General features: G+C 48.4%; 1 protein-coding gene across 1 annotated transcript in view; it reads right to left on the bottom strand.

Annotated features, from left to right (window-relative positions):
- Cds1 (CDP-diacylglycerol synthase 1) overlaps positions 1-16,138 on the bottom strand; it is a 63,434-nt gene that overhangs the window by 38,382 nt on the left and 8,914 nt on the right. Inside the window, exon 2 of the mRNA XM_021211061.2 lies at positions 7,826-7,953. Coding sequence (XP_021066720.1) covers positions 7,826-7,953 — 128 coding nt within the window. The remainder of the gene's footprint in view (positions 1-7,825; positions 7,954-16,138) is intronic.

Genomic DNA, 16,138 nt, shown 5'->3' with positions numbered 1-16,138 from the left:
ACCGGAAGAGGGCACCAGATCCCATTACAGATGGTGATGAGCCACCATGTGGTTGCTGGGAATTGAACTCAGAACCTCTGGAAGAGCAGTAAGTGCTCTTAACCGCTGAGCCATCTCTCCAGCCTGGTAACACTTAATTTATATTGCAAAATATTTTGATTCAGTTTAGTCTAGTTCATGCATCTTAATCAAGGTACAGGTCTTTTCCCTTTTACAACAGAAATGGCAGCTGATTTCATCTGCTTATAAAATATTGACTATGTTCCTTGCTTTCAGCCACTCTTCTACATTATATGGCTGGTTTTACTTTTTATACACATTAAAAAAAAAAATAACATGAATCAATCCTAAGTGTAGCATTTGTGTGTGTGTGCAGGTGTGTCTGTGTGAGTGTGCATGTGTCTGTGGGGGGAGTGCATGCGTGTGTGTGTGTGTGTGTGTGTGTCTGTGTGTATGTGCAGGTGTGTCTGTGTGAGTGTGCATGTGTCTGTGTGGGCATGCACGTCTGTGTGTGTGTGTGCGCGCGCGCGCATGCGCGTGCACACGAGTGTATGTAATAGGCAAGCACCTTACCCCTGAGCCTTACCCTCATGCCATCCTGCAGAGCTCAGAACTTCTTTCTCCAATAACCCTTTTACTCCATTCCTGTGCTCAAGGGTCCAGAATGTCAACATTGAATCCAACAGCTTTTTGCTAGCTCCCCAGGCTTACTGAAGTTCACCCCACCCTGTGTCCCACTACTGTTTAGTAAAATATGTATAATCGTGATTTTCATGATTTTTTTCATCAGACTTTGGACTTCAGGCCTGAATTAAAAATCAGTGTAGAATCAAAAGATACAACTGAAAGGCTCTGTATAGTTGTGAAGACAGAGCTCTGTGGATTAATGAGCAGATTAGGGAGCTGGGCTGGGTCACAAAGCTAGGCAGAGGTAAACCAAGAGCCATAAGCCAACCACTGATGATAATCCTGCCTGCCTGCGACCTGGAGAAGGACTGGAGGCCAGGCCTGGGGGGAGCCTCCACCATGCAGACAGACACTGTCCTTGTCCGTCTCTCAGCTTGAAAGAAATGTCCCCAGCAGCTGCTGAAAACCATGAATGATAAACAGGAATCTACTCTTCTCAAAATTACAGGCACTACACGCCTAGGCCTTGGAGGAACATGCTCTAGTTAAAGTAGAAAGAAAATTATTAGATATTTTTATTACTGGTTTGATCTGGTACTTTGCTTCCTGTTTTCTGCGGTTAGCCACTCTGCTTCTCTTTATTGGTGGGTTGAAACTACTTATCTTTAAGGTTGTTGCTGAGGACTAGTTACTAAGCCTTACAATTTCGGCTGCCCGTATTTCTGCTAGCTGCGTTGTTCGTTCTCTTCATTCCCCACTACTGATACGGGCAGGTCTTGTGTGACTGCGCTGGGCGTACGGAGCTCCTCTGCTGGCTTCTCCATTCACACATTTTATCCCTTCCCCTGCCCTGGTGCTTGAGGCTGTCACTGTTCCTCTTCTCTGCAGGGCTTCCTCAGGTCTCTCCTGCACTGCTGGCCCTGGGGTCATCAACTGCCTTAGTCTTGCAATGTTCTTGTTTCTTTTTCAGTTAAAAGATGCCTTTGGAGGACAGAGCAACTTGCTGAAGAGTCACTGGCTTCCGGGCTTTGAAATACATCCTTCCCTGCTCCTCTGGCTCGTTGGTGGCTCAGATCTGATGCTGGTTTATATGCTTAACTTTTCCAACTTGCTATTTTTCCCTTATAAGTTCTAATATTTTAAAAGTATTTTTGATATTCTGACTATAATACATCATGAAGAGGTTCGTCTCTGGGATGTCCATTCCCCTAGATTTGGGGTTTTCTTTCACAATCTTACTATTTTTTCTCTTCTGTGCTCTCGGTTCCTTCTCCTGTCCCATGCATCTTTGGGTCTGACCTCTGTGTGTCCCACAGGCCCTGGACAGAGTGCCTGTGGTAGTTATTATTGTCTTGTCTTTACCACTGTTTGCGTGTGAGCTCTCCTTGACCTCCCCTTCCCTCCCTGCCGGTCTTGGGGTCTCTCTCTCTCTGTCTCTCTCTCTCTCTCTGTCTCTCTCTCTCTCTCTCTGTCTCTCTCTGTCTCTCTCTTGGTCTCTCTCTCTGTCTCTCTGTCTCTCTCTTGGTCTCTCTTCTCTCTCTCTCTCTCTCCTGTCTTGGTTGAGTATTGATAATGCTTTCCACTGTGATTATTTGCTCCATTACATTTTTCATTTCTAAATTTTTTCCATCCAAAAAGACTTGAATTTTCCTGCTGATTCTTCCCTCTATAGCTTTTTTCGTGCCCTACTGTGTCTTGCAAGATCACTGATCTTTTTTTTTAAAGTCATGGAGAGCTTCACGCAGTCCTTTAACTTCGTCAGAACCTTCCGACCCAGTAGCTGAGGAGTTGTGATCCTTTGGAGAAGTCAGGCTGCCTTGTATCTTACTGTTTATTTTATTTCCATGTCACGACACACATGTCTGTTGGTCTGGACACTCTTACTGCACAGCATGTTCTTGGGGCTCAATCCCAGCATCACGCAGTAAGGACGAGACCCCATGTGAGCAGTGAGTGTCCTGGTCCCTCACAGCAGCGGCCGCCATCCGCCTGCCTTTCCTCTTCCTTTGCCTCCTCCCATCCATTTCTTTACACTCTCAGGCATCCTACCACTGTCTCTGTGAACTTCTAAAGCCCCTTGTCTGTAAAGGAGAATGCACTTTTCTCCTCCTTCCCCGAGAAACAGTGGGAGCGTCCAGTCTCACCCAGACGCCTCATTCAGCCATGTGTCATTGCATAGCTAATTCTTCTCCAATAAGATAAAAAATTAATTTCTAGATTTTTCCAAAACTACAAAGTCAGAAGATAAGGCTATATTTATCTGTGCTGTATCTGTGTATCTGTGCATATGTGTATCTGTGCATATGTGGCACTGTGCCTCTAGTCCACTTTCTGCTGCTGTAACAGGACACCTGAAACTGGGTAATTTATGAAAAACAGATTTACCTCTTACCAGCCTGGAGGCTGGGAAGTCAAGGGTCAAGGTGTGGCATCTGAAGAGATTGCTGCTTTATCCTAAGATGGGGGGCCAAAGGGCAACCCTCCACAGAAAGTCACCTTTATAACAAGAGTCCTTGTGTGGTACTATGCCACACCCACTGACCTCCTCATGGGGCTCATCTGAGCCTCCCCTCTCAGCCCTGGTCACTAGGGATTGAGTTTGCATGTGACAATTTCGGGAAATAGCTGAAACCATGTCTTCCTATAAACAAAAACTGCCTTGCAGAGCTCAAGTACTCAGCTAAACCCAGCAGAGTATGGACGGCAGCAGGCAGTGCAGCGAACCTGGGGGTGGGTGAGGTGGGGGTGGGGTGGGGTGGATACTTAATCTCCTAAGACTTGGCTCCTTCAGAGGGAGAAGGCCTCATTTGGCACACCTGAGGTCCCACTTCAATCCCTAATATGGCCAGGAAGAAAAACCACTAACACCTCAACAAAAGCAACCATCTTGAATGGTCACACACTGATCAACTCACAGTCACGCTGCTAACACAACCAGTGAGTCAGTTTTGTTTCAAAAGTTAATGACATGGCTTTTTCCTGGAGGTACAAACATCATGAGTCACTAAGAACTTGCGTGGTCATGCAGTTTACTTAAGCCAAGGATGAGGGCCCAGAGGTGGCTGTGGAGCAGGCTCTGCCGTATGACGGTGAGCGGGGGTTTAGAGAAAGTCCAGCTACCAGCCTGGAACAGAGGGGGAGAGGGGGTGCATGGCTTCTCAGAGAGAGGAGATGGCAGTCCAGAGTTCGAGAGCACCAGCAGGCTTCCCCTGGGTCTTTCCAGGGCTTCTGTTGATCAGCAACACTTGGACCATATCACTGTGCTGTGAGACCCTCCCTACGGCACTCAGCTGTCCAGGTCTCCTCTCTCCACCTCAGGCTACCAGCAGCACCAACCCTGCTGACACCACACACTGCCATGCATTGCTAGAAGAGACTCACCTAGCTGATGGTCACAGCACTCCTCAGAGCACACTCACCCTCCCTCCCACCTGATGGTCACACCACCCCTCGGAGCACACTCACCCTCCCTCCCACCTGATGGTCACACCACCCCTCGGAGCACACTCACCCTCCCTCTGGCTGACGGGCATCCCGCCCCCCCCCCAGCACACTCACCCTCCTGATGATCACCCCACCCCCAGCACACTTGGATGAGGAGCTGGCTGAGGCAACTTCAGTGGATGGCAACCTTTCAGCAACCCCCCCCCCCAGTTGCCCAGACTGCACATTTCTTTTGTGGGATCACAGAGTAAGGGCGTGGAAATGAGCAGCGGCCTCGGCCAAGCAGCTCTACTCTTTAAGAAAACTATGGATTCCCTTTAACACAGTCACAGGTTTCAAAGAAAAAGCTAACTAGCTACAAAGAAAAAGTTTAATATAGATATTTTTCACTGTGAAAAGTCAGATATTCAATGTAGTACTATATCCATATAATGGGGCACCTCATTTAAAATGTGCCTAAGGATACAGAAAGATAGATATTGCTTCCAACTACATCAGTACAAAATTAAAATAGCAAGGCAAAGCAGGGTATAATCCCATTTCTGCATCTCACACAAGTGCACAGTATGCACAGTGTGGAGGAGAGGGTCTGAGAATAGACACCACTACTGCAAACACTCATTCTGGGCGGGTCAAGGGGGTCCTCCCTATGGCTCAGACAAGCCTCCTATACAGTGAGGATTTTAACCCTTTATCTCCAAATGCAAGGCTCTACAACACAGCTTCTTTCTGATTCATTACATTAAAAGATGATTTCAAGTGTATGTTGTACAGAAACACTCATGCATGAACTCTTTACAGAGCAGCTTCCTGAGACTAAACGGTCAGGCCATCTACTGTTCTGGTCTTCAAAACCAACTCTCTCACAAGCAGTGTTATAAACCTATCTTTCTGGTGTTGAGAGCTCCTCCCTCATTACACAGCACCGGGAAGAAGGCTTCAGTTCACCTAGCCTGTACCAGTGCCTGGGCTCACATCATTTCTCTCTGCCTTTGGTTCCTCATTTGCAACAGCTCTAAGCACAGCCGTGTTACAGGGCTTCTGTGAGCTATCAGTGTGTGCCAAGTACTTAAGCAATGCTTAGCACACTGTATGCTCAATAAATAGCTGCTGCTATTTGTTGTTGTTTTATATTAAAAAATCATTACTGAGGGAGAATCTGCCACAGGGGAATTCAGCATTATTATTATAGAGCATCAAGTCGGTACATGCACACACGTGCACACACACACACACATATGCATTTATATAACACATGTGTGCATCTCTCATACACATATAACTCTCTCTCTCTCTCTCTCTCTCTCTCTCTCTCTCTCTCTCTCTCTCTCTCTCTCTCTCTCAACAGGTCTGAGATTTTTAAAGCCACGATATGTTCAGGAAGATGACATACCTTTGCTCCATCAACGAAAAACAAAACAAAAAACAGAAAACGCAGCATTGAAGTGGCTTATTCTAATATGGTTATGAGACTGTGACAGATTTTTTTCCATGTTCAACCTCAATTCCAGACACACAATCTCCCATGCTCTTTCTGAAGGCCCAGATAAATGCTGGGCCAGGTGAGGCCGCAGACAGAGACGTCAAAAGGCAAATTCCCCCTCGCTGGCCTTCCCCTGCTGTCCCTTCCCGCTCCCTTCTTTCCCTCTACTGTCAGCCACAGAAATGAGGGTGTCCGTTCTCTTAGGAAGTCCCAGAAACTCAAGGTCTACCCTGACATTCCCTCAGAGGAAGGTGGCAAAGCAGTCTCTACTCCACCTTGGCCGGAAGGGGACCAGAAGACCCCCGTTAGAGCAAAGCCCTATGCTATCCCAGGAGGAAGGAACACTGTCCATAGGACAAGATGATTCTGGACAGACAGACTGTGCTGGGTCTCCTGGTTCCGCAGTACACCCTTAGCTCAGACCTTGTTTATACACTCACAGTTCCATCAGGCAGTCTCCCAAACCCCAAAGAAAGAGGCGCAAGGAATTCCGGCAGCTGAAGACAGTGGTCCAGAGAGGTGACCAGGAATCCGTCTACATCCCAGGAGGAGGAATCCAGCGAGGAACACGCAGTTCTATCCCTGCATCTCTTTGACTGCTTTGTCAACAGTCCACTAAGATTTTGTTTGATGGACCAGCAATGTGAACACTGCAGGCCTGTGAGCTGCTCTTAAGTGAGTCTAATGGGAGGGTCAACCGGCACCATACTCGTGTCTGGCCAGTGTAGAATTCTAAAGGCCTGGACTTGTGACTCGTGCCTGGAGTGGGAACAGCCCTGTGCCTCAGCCCATTGCCATCTGCTGTCTCCAGGCACACAGTGTCAATGCAGACACCAGTGGGTGCTCTCTATAGAGCTGCCTACTTGCTGGTGAGGAGCTCCCCCCACTACACACACACACACACACACACACACACACTCACTCACACACACACTCACACACACTCTCACACACACTCTCACACACACACACTCACTCACACACACACTCACACACACTCACACACACACACACACACTCACACACACACTGAGGGATCACGGGAGTGATCTGTGTGGGGGTCAGGTAGGACAGACTGAGCTGTGTCTGAGTCCTTTACATCTTCAGAATGGCTGCCAACCAGCACAAGCAGGGACATCCGGGTTACCTTTACTAATGACTACACCGGAGGTGTTCAAACTGTGCGAGTAAGAGCCACCATTCCTTGTTCAGTCCTGAAGAATGGCAGAAAGCGGTCGGGGGACAGCGCATACATTTACAGCACAGAACCCTCCAGAGCACTTTGTATCTGTGCCTCCCAGGAGGTGACATAAAACATCTCATTCTGTGCGGTGGAGCACTGTCAGTGCGTAGCGTTTCACACAGCAGACTGGATGAGACTTAACAGCGCTATCACTTCTGTAAGTTTTGTGATTCAAGTTACCCAAGCATTCAGGGCAGGGCAGGATAGAACTGCCTGAAATCCCATGCTTGTAAACACTTTAAAATAGCACAAATACAAAATGGTGGAGTGCTGCGTTTTACACAGTAATTTTAGACTCAGTTAAAGAAAGACATTCTGGGGGCTGAGAGATGGCTCAGGCAACAGAACCCCTCCCCGCTGAGCAAGCAGGAGCCCAAATCTGCATCCCCAGCAACCACACTAGAGCTCAGCCCAGGGGCAGACTGCAGGGCGGGGGCGCCAGTGGGGTGGGGTGGGAGAGTCCCAGGCAAATCAGTGAGCTACAGGTTCTCTGAGAGACCCCGTCTCAGATGAATGAATGAGTGAGTGAATGAATGAATGAATGAATAATCAAACAAATAGCTGGCTGGAGTGCAGATCAAGGAAAACACCTGATGTCAACCTCTGTCCTAGGCATACACAGGAACACTCCCACAGGAGAATGTACATATGCACAGGAGCATGTATATCCCACCTGTCCCCTGACACAGAAACACACACACACATGTATATCCTACCTGTCCCCCAAGACACACACACACACACACACACACACACACACACACACACAAACCGTGTTTGGGGAACACACAATGATTTTCATTGGGATTCAACACAAGCACATCTCAGAACCTGGGCTGTTTCTGTGACCTTCACCATCTGACCTACCAGGCACGAATGATGCACTTCAGATTATCCCTCATTACAGCCTTCTTCTCCCATGGGTTCCAAATGCACAAAAATCCAAATGTACTGCACAGATGAACTAGGATGACCTCAAGGCTGTTCTTGTGCTGGGTAGCGAGATGGACTTGGCTTCCCCAACCTACCTTGAAGACAGTCCGGACAGGGCTTTCTTGAGAATCTCGGGGGTTCTGTCTGAGGACGGTGGGACCTCAGGAATGTCGGAATCTCCTCTGGCATCGAGATCTCCATACCTGTCATCAATATCTGTTTCCTAAAATTAAAAAGGAGAACTATTTGCAAAGTATTAATATGTACATTTATTTTGAAACAGAACCTCGGAGCAGCCCAAGATAGCCCAGAGCTCACTGGGAAGCCCCTGTGGGCCTCAAACTCTGACCCTCCTGACTTGGCTTGTCAAGTGCTGGGTTTTAGGTATACTGCCACTCCTGAGGCAAAGTATTCTTTCAAACAGCACATGTTTGCCAGTGTCTCTCTCATTGCTCAGTGTGCCAAAACGTGGTTGTATAATCTAAGACAAAGACAGCACTATCAGCTAGATCGAATGCCCAGGCACTGCCATAGCTTCTTGCTAAGCAAGCTTTATTATCTTTGGTAAAATTCCAAAATAAAGGCTTACCTTAAACAAAAGACATAAGAACGGCTCAGACTGCTTCTTAAGTCAGATGTTTACTGACAGAACTAAATATTTACTGTTTGCTTCTCAACTGGGAGAACAGGGTTATTTCTATAGAGTCGAATCAACTATTCAGTCTGTTGTCATTTGACTAACATCCCAGCATCAGGAGTCTGAGGCCTTTGTGCTGGGCGTAGCCAGATGGACCACACCATCCATCGCTTCTATTAAAGTCCAGCAAAGCAGGTCAAATGGATACTATATTCTTTCCCCATCTTGACCACAGATGGACAGTGGTCAAAGGTGTGTTTTTAGCTGTCAGACTGAAGGTATTTAATATCTAAGCTAACGTTTAAGAGCCCACATATGCAAGTGCCATGTTTATGCTGTAGGCTATGAGAGCTCAGGGTCTCTGGGACAAAGGCCATCCGAGAACTTTCCAGATAGGGTGGCCCAGAATCTGTAAGGACAGACATGGAAGTCGCTGTTCGATTTTGACATTGATCTTGACTTCCACAGCCTTCCCTCATTTTCACCCCTTCCTCTTAGCCACCCAGGCTCCTGCAACCAACAACCTTCAGTAAGAAAAGTGATCCACGGGTGAGAGCTAGGGGAACCAGGGACAGGGGAAGGCAGATTCCCAACAGACAAGGACAGAGGTCCTGAGCAGAGGTCAGGCTACAAAGTTTAGGCAAATTTTATCGCCATTTTAACTGCACCCGAGAGGAAGCATTCAATATAATGCCGAGGCCATGGCAAATTCAAGCAAGTGGTAAGCTATTAGGGTTAGATCAAGTCTGAACACCCTGCAGGCGGCCTTCCAAAGGAAATGTTAGTGTTTACGCCGTATTTTTAGACTTCATAAAGCAAAAGTCAAATGTTACTCTACAAATGCAACTTTTATAAACAACTATAAAATTAAACGTGTCACTATGCCAAAAAAACGACAAATGAGACAGACATGATCCCAAAACAGGTTAAACGGAGAAATGCTAATTGGTAACAAGCACAGCACACTGACATCAACCCAGAGAGAGAGTGCCTCTGCACCCGTGGCCAGTGAGCAGGGTCACGTGACTCCTCGGCCAGGAAACAGAGCGATGCCTTTTCTTGCTGCTCTTTCTCACTTCAGTGATACCAAGAGGTGGGTGGGTAGAAATGCAGACAGTGACAGAGGAAGCGACTCTCCAAGGAATCGAAGACACAGATGAGCATGGGGGTTGGGAGCTGCCGGGACTCGTCCTGCTGGACTCAAATGATCAGTTTGGCGCAAGGCCAATCCTGTGACCCACCCTATGGGAACGAAGGCCTGAGTTTCCACTTGGAAATGAAACCACTGGGCTGGGATTCAAATCATTCTCTTCAAGTCAGCAACATCTTTGCAAAGCACATGCAAGTACAGTCAGCAGGGACAGGGTGGTGCTCAGGCCTCACCTCCTGGGCTGGCCAGCTCTGTCAACTTGACACTCGGGAAGGCTTTTAATGAGGTGTTACCTTGATCAGACTTGCCTACAGGTCTGTCTGTGGGGGCCTGTCCTGACTGCTGTGATGTTGGGGGACCCAGACCACTGCGGGCAGCACCACGCCCCAGGGAAGATCCTTATGATAGTCTACATGAGAACTCCCCATCGGCTTATGTGTTTGCATGCCTGGTCCCTACTTGGTGGAACTGTTTGGGAAGGATTAAGAGGTGTAGCCTTGTTGGAGGAGGTGTGGCACTGGAGGTGAGCTCTGAGGTTGCAAAACCCTGTGTCAGGCTCAGTCACTGTCCCTTGGCCTGCTGCCTGAGGATCAGAATGTAAAGTTCTCGGCTACTGCTCTGGGGCCATGGTGGCCTGCTGCCATGCTCCCAACCATGATGCTCATGAAGTAACCTCTGAAACTGCAAGCACGCCCCCAATTAAATATCTCGTTTCATAAGTTGCCTTGGACATGGTTTTTTTTAATCACAGTAACTAAGACAGCCCTGAATGGTCAGTCTCAGAGTAAAGCAAACTGGCCAGCAAGCAGGCTGGCAGCACTGCACGGGCACGTTTATGTCTCCCTGCTCTTAACTGTGGGTGCAGTGTGGTATGGTGTGGTATGGTGTGGTGTGGTGTGGTGTGGTGTGGCGTGGTGTGGCATGGTATGGCATGGCATGGCTGTCTGTCTAGGACTCCTGCCTTGGTGACTTGCCCGCCACTGATGGACTGAGAAGTCCAACCTAAAATAAACTCTTTCTCTTGGCAACATTGCTTGTTCTACAATTTTTTTTCATGGCAACTGAAAATGAAACTGAGCCCGTCCCTGCCCTCTGTGCTGCCTTTTCTTAGTTACATTCCTTGAGTTCTGAGTTTTACCTGACATCCTTTAGAGAAGCACAATCTAAAATTGAAGATTTAATCTTGTCATAACTAAAGAATGAAAGGCAACCCACAAACACAGCATGTTACACCACCATTAGTCAAACATCGGAACTGAATTCCTGGTACGGCAGCCTCTGTCACAAAGGCAATGGACTTTAAAGGACATCAGAACAGATGAAGGAGCACTTCAAATGACCAAGCAACCACCTGGCACAGACACATGCTGAGTTGGTTCAAAAGTCTTTGAAAGGTAACATGGCTGCTGCTTTCTGCCAAGGCTGTAGTTTAAAGATTCGAAAACATCTTTGTGTCTCGGGCCCATGATTCCAAAGCCTGCACAGCTTCCTCTTCCTGTCTCCACTCCAGGGACCTGTGCCTTTAGCTCCCAATCTGTCTAGTTCAGGTTTCCATGCATATCACCAGGCTTGCAACAGAAATGACTGACCTGCCTCTTCCATACCAAGCCCATTGCCTCCTTCCCTGTTTGGCGCTTTGGAGGCGCCAAACCAGTGAGCTGATGAATGCAGTCTCCAGTGGCACTCAGCGTCTGCACAGCAAGGTGGCTCAGCAGGTAAAATTACCCGCCCGCCTGCAGAGCAAGCCTGAGCTCAATGCCCAGCCCCAACAGTGAAAGTGGGGGATTGCCTCCTGACCTCACCATGTGTGATATGTCATGTGCACACACATGTGCATGCACACACATGTAACAAAAGTAAACTACATTTAAAAACTGGGCATTCATCTTATGGGCATTTTCCTTGGCACACCTACTGAGCCTACATGGAGCCAGCCTTCCCACTTCCCTTCCATCAGCAGCAGCCCTTCGGGCTTCACCCTCTCCCAGGCCTCAGCCTCCTATCCGCCCACGCGAGCCTGCTGTGCACACTGTGGCGGAGACAACTTTACAAAGCCACAGATCCGATATTACTACTCCTCTGCCAACACACCAGGATGAAGGCAAATCATCCTGTCGAGGCTGTTCCCACATGGGGACCCTGACTCTGGGGGCCTCCTGCTTGATGCCCCACTTTTCGGAGCGGTCTCCTCTTTCTGGCGCGCAGATGCTTATTCTCAGTGCAAAGTGTAAAGCTGCACTTCTCTCTTGCTCGAACTTCCTGTTTCAAACCTCACTGCCCCGTTTCTCAAGCCTGGCTCCTGCAGGGCCATGGTCGGACATCCCCTGCAGGGCCACAGTCTGACATCCCCTGCAGGGTCCCGTCTTTAAAACCAACTTCTCTGACTCCTGGCTCCAGGTTAGCCACACTTCAGCTACGTTTCCAGAATTCTCTTTATTAGTGAGGGTGTTTGCCAGTCTGTATTTGTTACTAACCCACCCGCATCCTTTGTGGAGAGAAAATGCTGGCCACAGGCATCACTCCTGACTCCAGGGACTGATCCTGAGCAAGCACATGCTGAATGAACCACGTCTGCCAGCTCGGCTACAATTTTACACTAACATCTGATCTCACCTGCACTCACTGTAGGTGATCTCAGGCTTGGGATCTACATTTTTTTTACCCAGGTGAGATGAGGACTTCTGAGTAGGGGGTGCTAGTCTCATAAATATAAAGCTCAAATAAAAATATGTCTGCTCCAGGACTAGGTAGCACTAGTCCTGGTCTCCCCTCGCCACAAAGAGAGAGAGAGAGACAGACAGACAGTGAGCAGGGAAGGAAGGAAGGACAGAAGGGAGGAAGGGAGGGAGGGAGGGAGGGAGGGAGGGAGNAGGGAGGGAGGGAGGGAGGGAGGGAGGGAAGGAGGGAAGGAGGGGAAAATAGTCTACTAATAGTGTCTGAAAGCTGCAGCAGACTCCCCTGGTCAGCAGCAAGTCCGGCTCCTACAGTGAGTCTGATTCTGGAGTGCTGGAGCAACACACTTGGCAGACACCCATTCACGTCTTGCAGGATCACCAAAGGAAATACTTCCACTTCGTAAGAGAAAATATGTAGGCTGAGACGCTGAGCAAAGCACCCAGGTTTACACAGCTCAGGATATGCTCCCAATCCATGTGCGTACTAACCTAAACCTGGAAGCAGCCTGATGGGCAGGCATGCCTCAAAACCAGAATCCACTCCAACTTTAAAATGTACGCGGAGCTACAAAGGACGGGGAGAACAGAGGCGGCTTTGAGAGAGCGAAGCTAAGAGATAGGCACAGCCGTGTGCAGGGCTCTCACAGAGCTGCTCATCAAGACCTTGTGGCTGTGAAAAAGACAGGTCTCCCCAGAACAGAGCCCTGTGGGGCTCCACACATACGCACTCAACTGAGTCTCAGCAAGGTCGGAAGGGATGCAACAGGAAGGGCCAAAGTCACCGCAATATGAAATCTGTGAGGTCGATAGCCTTGAATTCGGTCCCAAAGACTTTTCTTAAATATGATAACAAAAGCATGCTCCATAAAAGAAAAAGGAAAACAAACTTTATCATGTTTGAAAGATGCTAAGACAATGAAAAGGCAAACCAAATACTAGAAGAAGGCATCTGCCAATCGCACAGCTGGTGACAACCTGACTGCTACAACAGGAAAGAGCCCGTGTCAATCGCACAGTTGGTGACGGCCTGACTGCTACAATACACAAAAAACTCTCAAAGTTCACAGGAACACAGTCAACAATTACAAGCCATGAGCAAATATTTTAGCAGACACTCTCCACCACCAACAAAACACAGATGGCAAATAAGCACAAGATGTCCGACATTGTAACTCATTAGAGAGACAAAACCCAAAGCCTGCAAGTGATACAGGCGTGGGCACAGCAGGCAAGTGCCAGCAGGCTGAGGGGGGCACCGTGAGTCTGAGGCCAGCCTAGGCAACAGAGAGACCCAGGCACACACGGACATGCGCACACGAACACATATGTATATATACATACACAACATCAGGTGTTGGAGACTGTGACATTTTGTCCCTGTATGCTGCTGGTGGGAGTGTCAAAAAGGGTAAGCACTTCCAAATACAGCTTGCCAGTTACTGGGAGATTAAACGTATAATCTACAGATGATCTGGCCATCTCATTCTTGGGATTTCTTCAGGAAAGATGAAATCATGTGTTCTAATGTATGTGGGTGTACATGTAAGTTCATGGTAGCTGAGCAGTGTCAAACAAGAGAAAACCAAAAACCCAATGTGGAAGCAGGCAGATCGTGTGGCTCCATGCAGTGACTGCGCCCACGCTCACTCCCGCTTGCTCTCTCTCTCTCCCTCTGTGAACTACCACTACCTAGGATGTACGGGTGCATCTTTAACATAGAAAGGCCTAGAAGTCAGGTGTGATGTCATGCTTCTAATCCTAGACAGAGCGTGAGCTCCCGATCATCCTACCACAAGGCCAACAGGAGGCCAGCCTGAGTGATGTAAGTGCCTGTGTACACAACTTAGAAAAGGGAAAAGGGCCAGAGAAATGTACATGTAATATGCATATGAGTGCATGCCTGCACTCCACTTACTTATAATATGTATGAGTCCATGACTGTATGTGCTTACATATGATATGCCTATGAGTACATGCTTGCATGACACTACACTTACATATAATATGCATAAGAGTCCATGCCTATATGTACATACATATAAAAGCATGAGTTTATGCCTATACAGAATTCCACTTACATACAATATGCATAGGTGTACGTGTCTGCATGGCACTGAACTTGTGTAGAATCCCAGGAAATACAAACCTAACTTTACAGTATTAGGAAGCACACCACTGGGCATGGAGGGATGGGGAGAGAATAGCAGAGGAAAGCTTCCAGGGAAAGACAATGCTCATTATTTTAATCATGGTGCTGCTTACACAAGAAACAATGTCAAAACTCATTCAACTGTGCCTGCTATGGATTGTCTCCCCCCCCCACCCCCCCGGCCATCCCCTGTTGCTGTTCAATGTGACAGTACTGAGACAGACACCACCTAGGCGCAGAACTCGTGTTCTCACTGGACAGGGCAGATTTCCCGCTCCACACTTAAAGGCAGCAGTGCCTTCTGCGAGGATGAAAGCCCTCTCACCAGGGAGCAAGCGGTAGAGCCCTCCAGGACTGTAAGAGATAGATCCTGGCAGCTCCATGATGGTTCCTTAGAGCAACTTAATCCAACAGCAGCACTTTGTGCTCCAATTTAGTGAGTATGGCTGGAGAAGAGAAGCCCAAGGAGGGCTGAGAACATCGGACAAGGGCAGCGGCCAGGGAGGAAGGATATAGTCCAGTCAACATTCCACAGTGCTCAGCTCGGCTTCCAATCACACACGGGGGAATCTCCCACCCATCTGCGTCCTGAAACCTCTGAGTCATTATGTTACAGCGCCAGGGGGAAATACAGTGATGGCAGCTGCCAAGCAAGTGGCCTTGAGATGGAGAGACCATCCTGGACTGTCCTGGTGGTTACAAGGGGAGAGAACAGAGGGGGTCTGAGGAGACACGAGAGCGGCAGCAGTTGAGTACAACCGGTTCTGAGAAAGGTAGAAGGGGCCACAAGCCATCAGATGCAGAAAGACGGGCGAACAAGGAAGGGCAAGGAAACAGGTTTCCCTTAAAAAGCCTTTAGAAGACGCAGTCCTGCTGATACGGAGTTCAGCCCACGAGCCTCATTCAGACAGCTGATTACAAAACTCTAAGACAGTAAGTCTCTGCTGTTTTAAGCTACTGTTTGAGGTGACACGATACAGAAGTTATCAGAAATGAGATTCAGGAAAGCCGCCATAGCCAGTCTATGCCAGTGAACCCCTCCAGCAATGTGCCTCTCTGCCAGAGTTTCTGTGACTCTATGCTCAGGCCTCTTCGCCTGCCAGAGTTACACCCGTCCATGGCTCTGCTAGAACCTGAGGACTCAGGATATGCTGAGGGGCTAGTGACAGCCACCTCTGTGGCTACCAGCCTTCTGGGCAGCCACACCACTGTTCCTGGCACCTTCTGCCATTTAAAATGCCATGGGTGGGCAGTATTCGAATCCCACCTTCTCTCAGGGTCTGTTCTAAGATGTCACTGCAGTTTGGGCATGCTGCAACCTTCCCCTGGAGATTCATCATTTTTAAAACTACACTGTGTCTAATGATGTCATTTATGTAAGTCTTAAATCCAAATTGGAACTAAAGATCCCCGAAGGGCTAAAGGAATGGGATGACAGAGAAACTCTGACAGGCTTCATTCAGTCGCTAATTACAGTTATGATTACAGCAGCAAAGGTGCGATTTACCTGAGATCTTATGAGCGCTTTGTCAGAGACACGGCTGCTTCCTCAGCACCTGGTCCATCAGAAAATAAAACCCAGCAGATCAACTGCGAATGACTCTTCCCACTCCCAATACTTTCTGCAGGGTGAGGACCGGCTGGGACCCAGATTTGGAGGGAGGAGTTTGGGAAAAAGCATTGAGGGCAGTAAGAAAAATAGACTATGGATTAGGTGATTTTAAAAGATGGGCCCTGGGCTGGCCAGACTAGTCCTGCACCCCTGGGATGACCAGACTAGTCCTGCACCCCTGGGAT

Source organism: Mus pahari, chromosome 13 (assembly GCF_900095145.1).
Source record: "Mus pahari chromosome 13, PAHARI_EIJ_v1.1, whole genome shotgun sequence".
NCBI lineage: Eukaryota > Metazoa > Chordata > Mammalia > Rodentia > Muridae > Mus > Mus pahari.
Note: the sequence above shows the minus strand (reverse complement) of the source record. Positions and strands in the feature narration are given on the sequence as shown.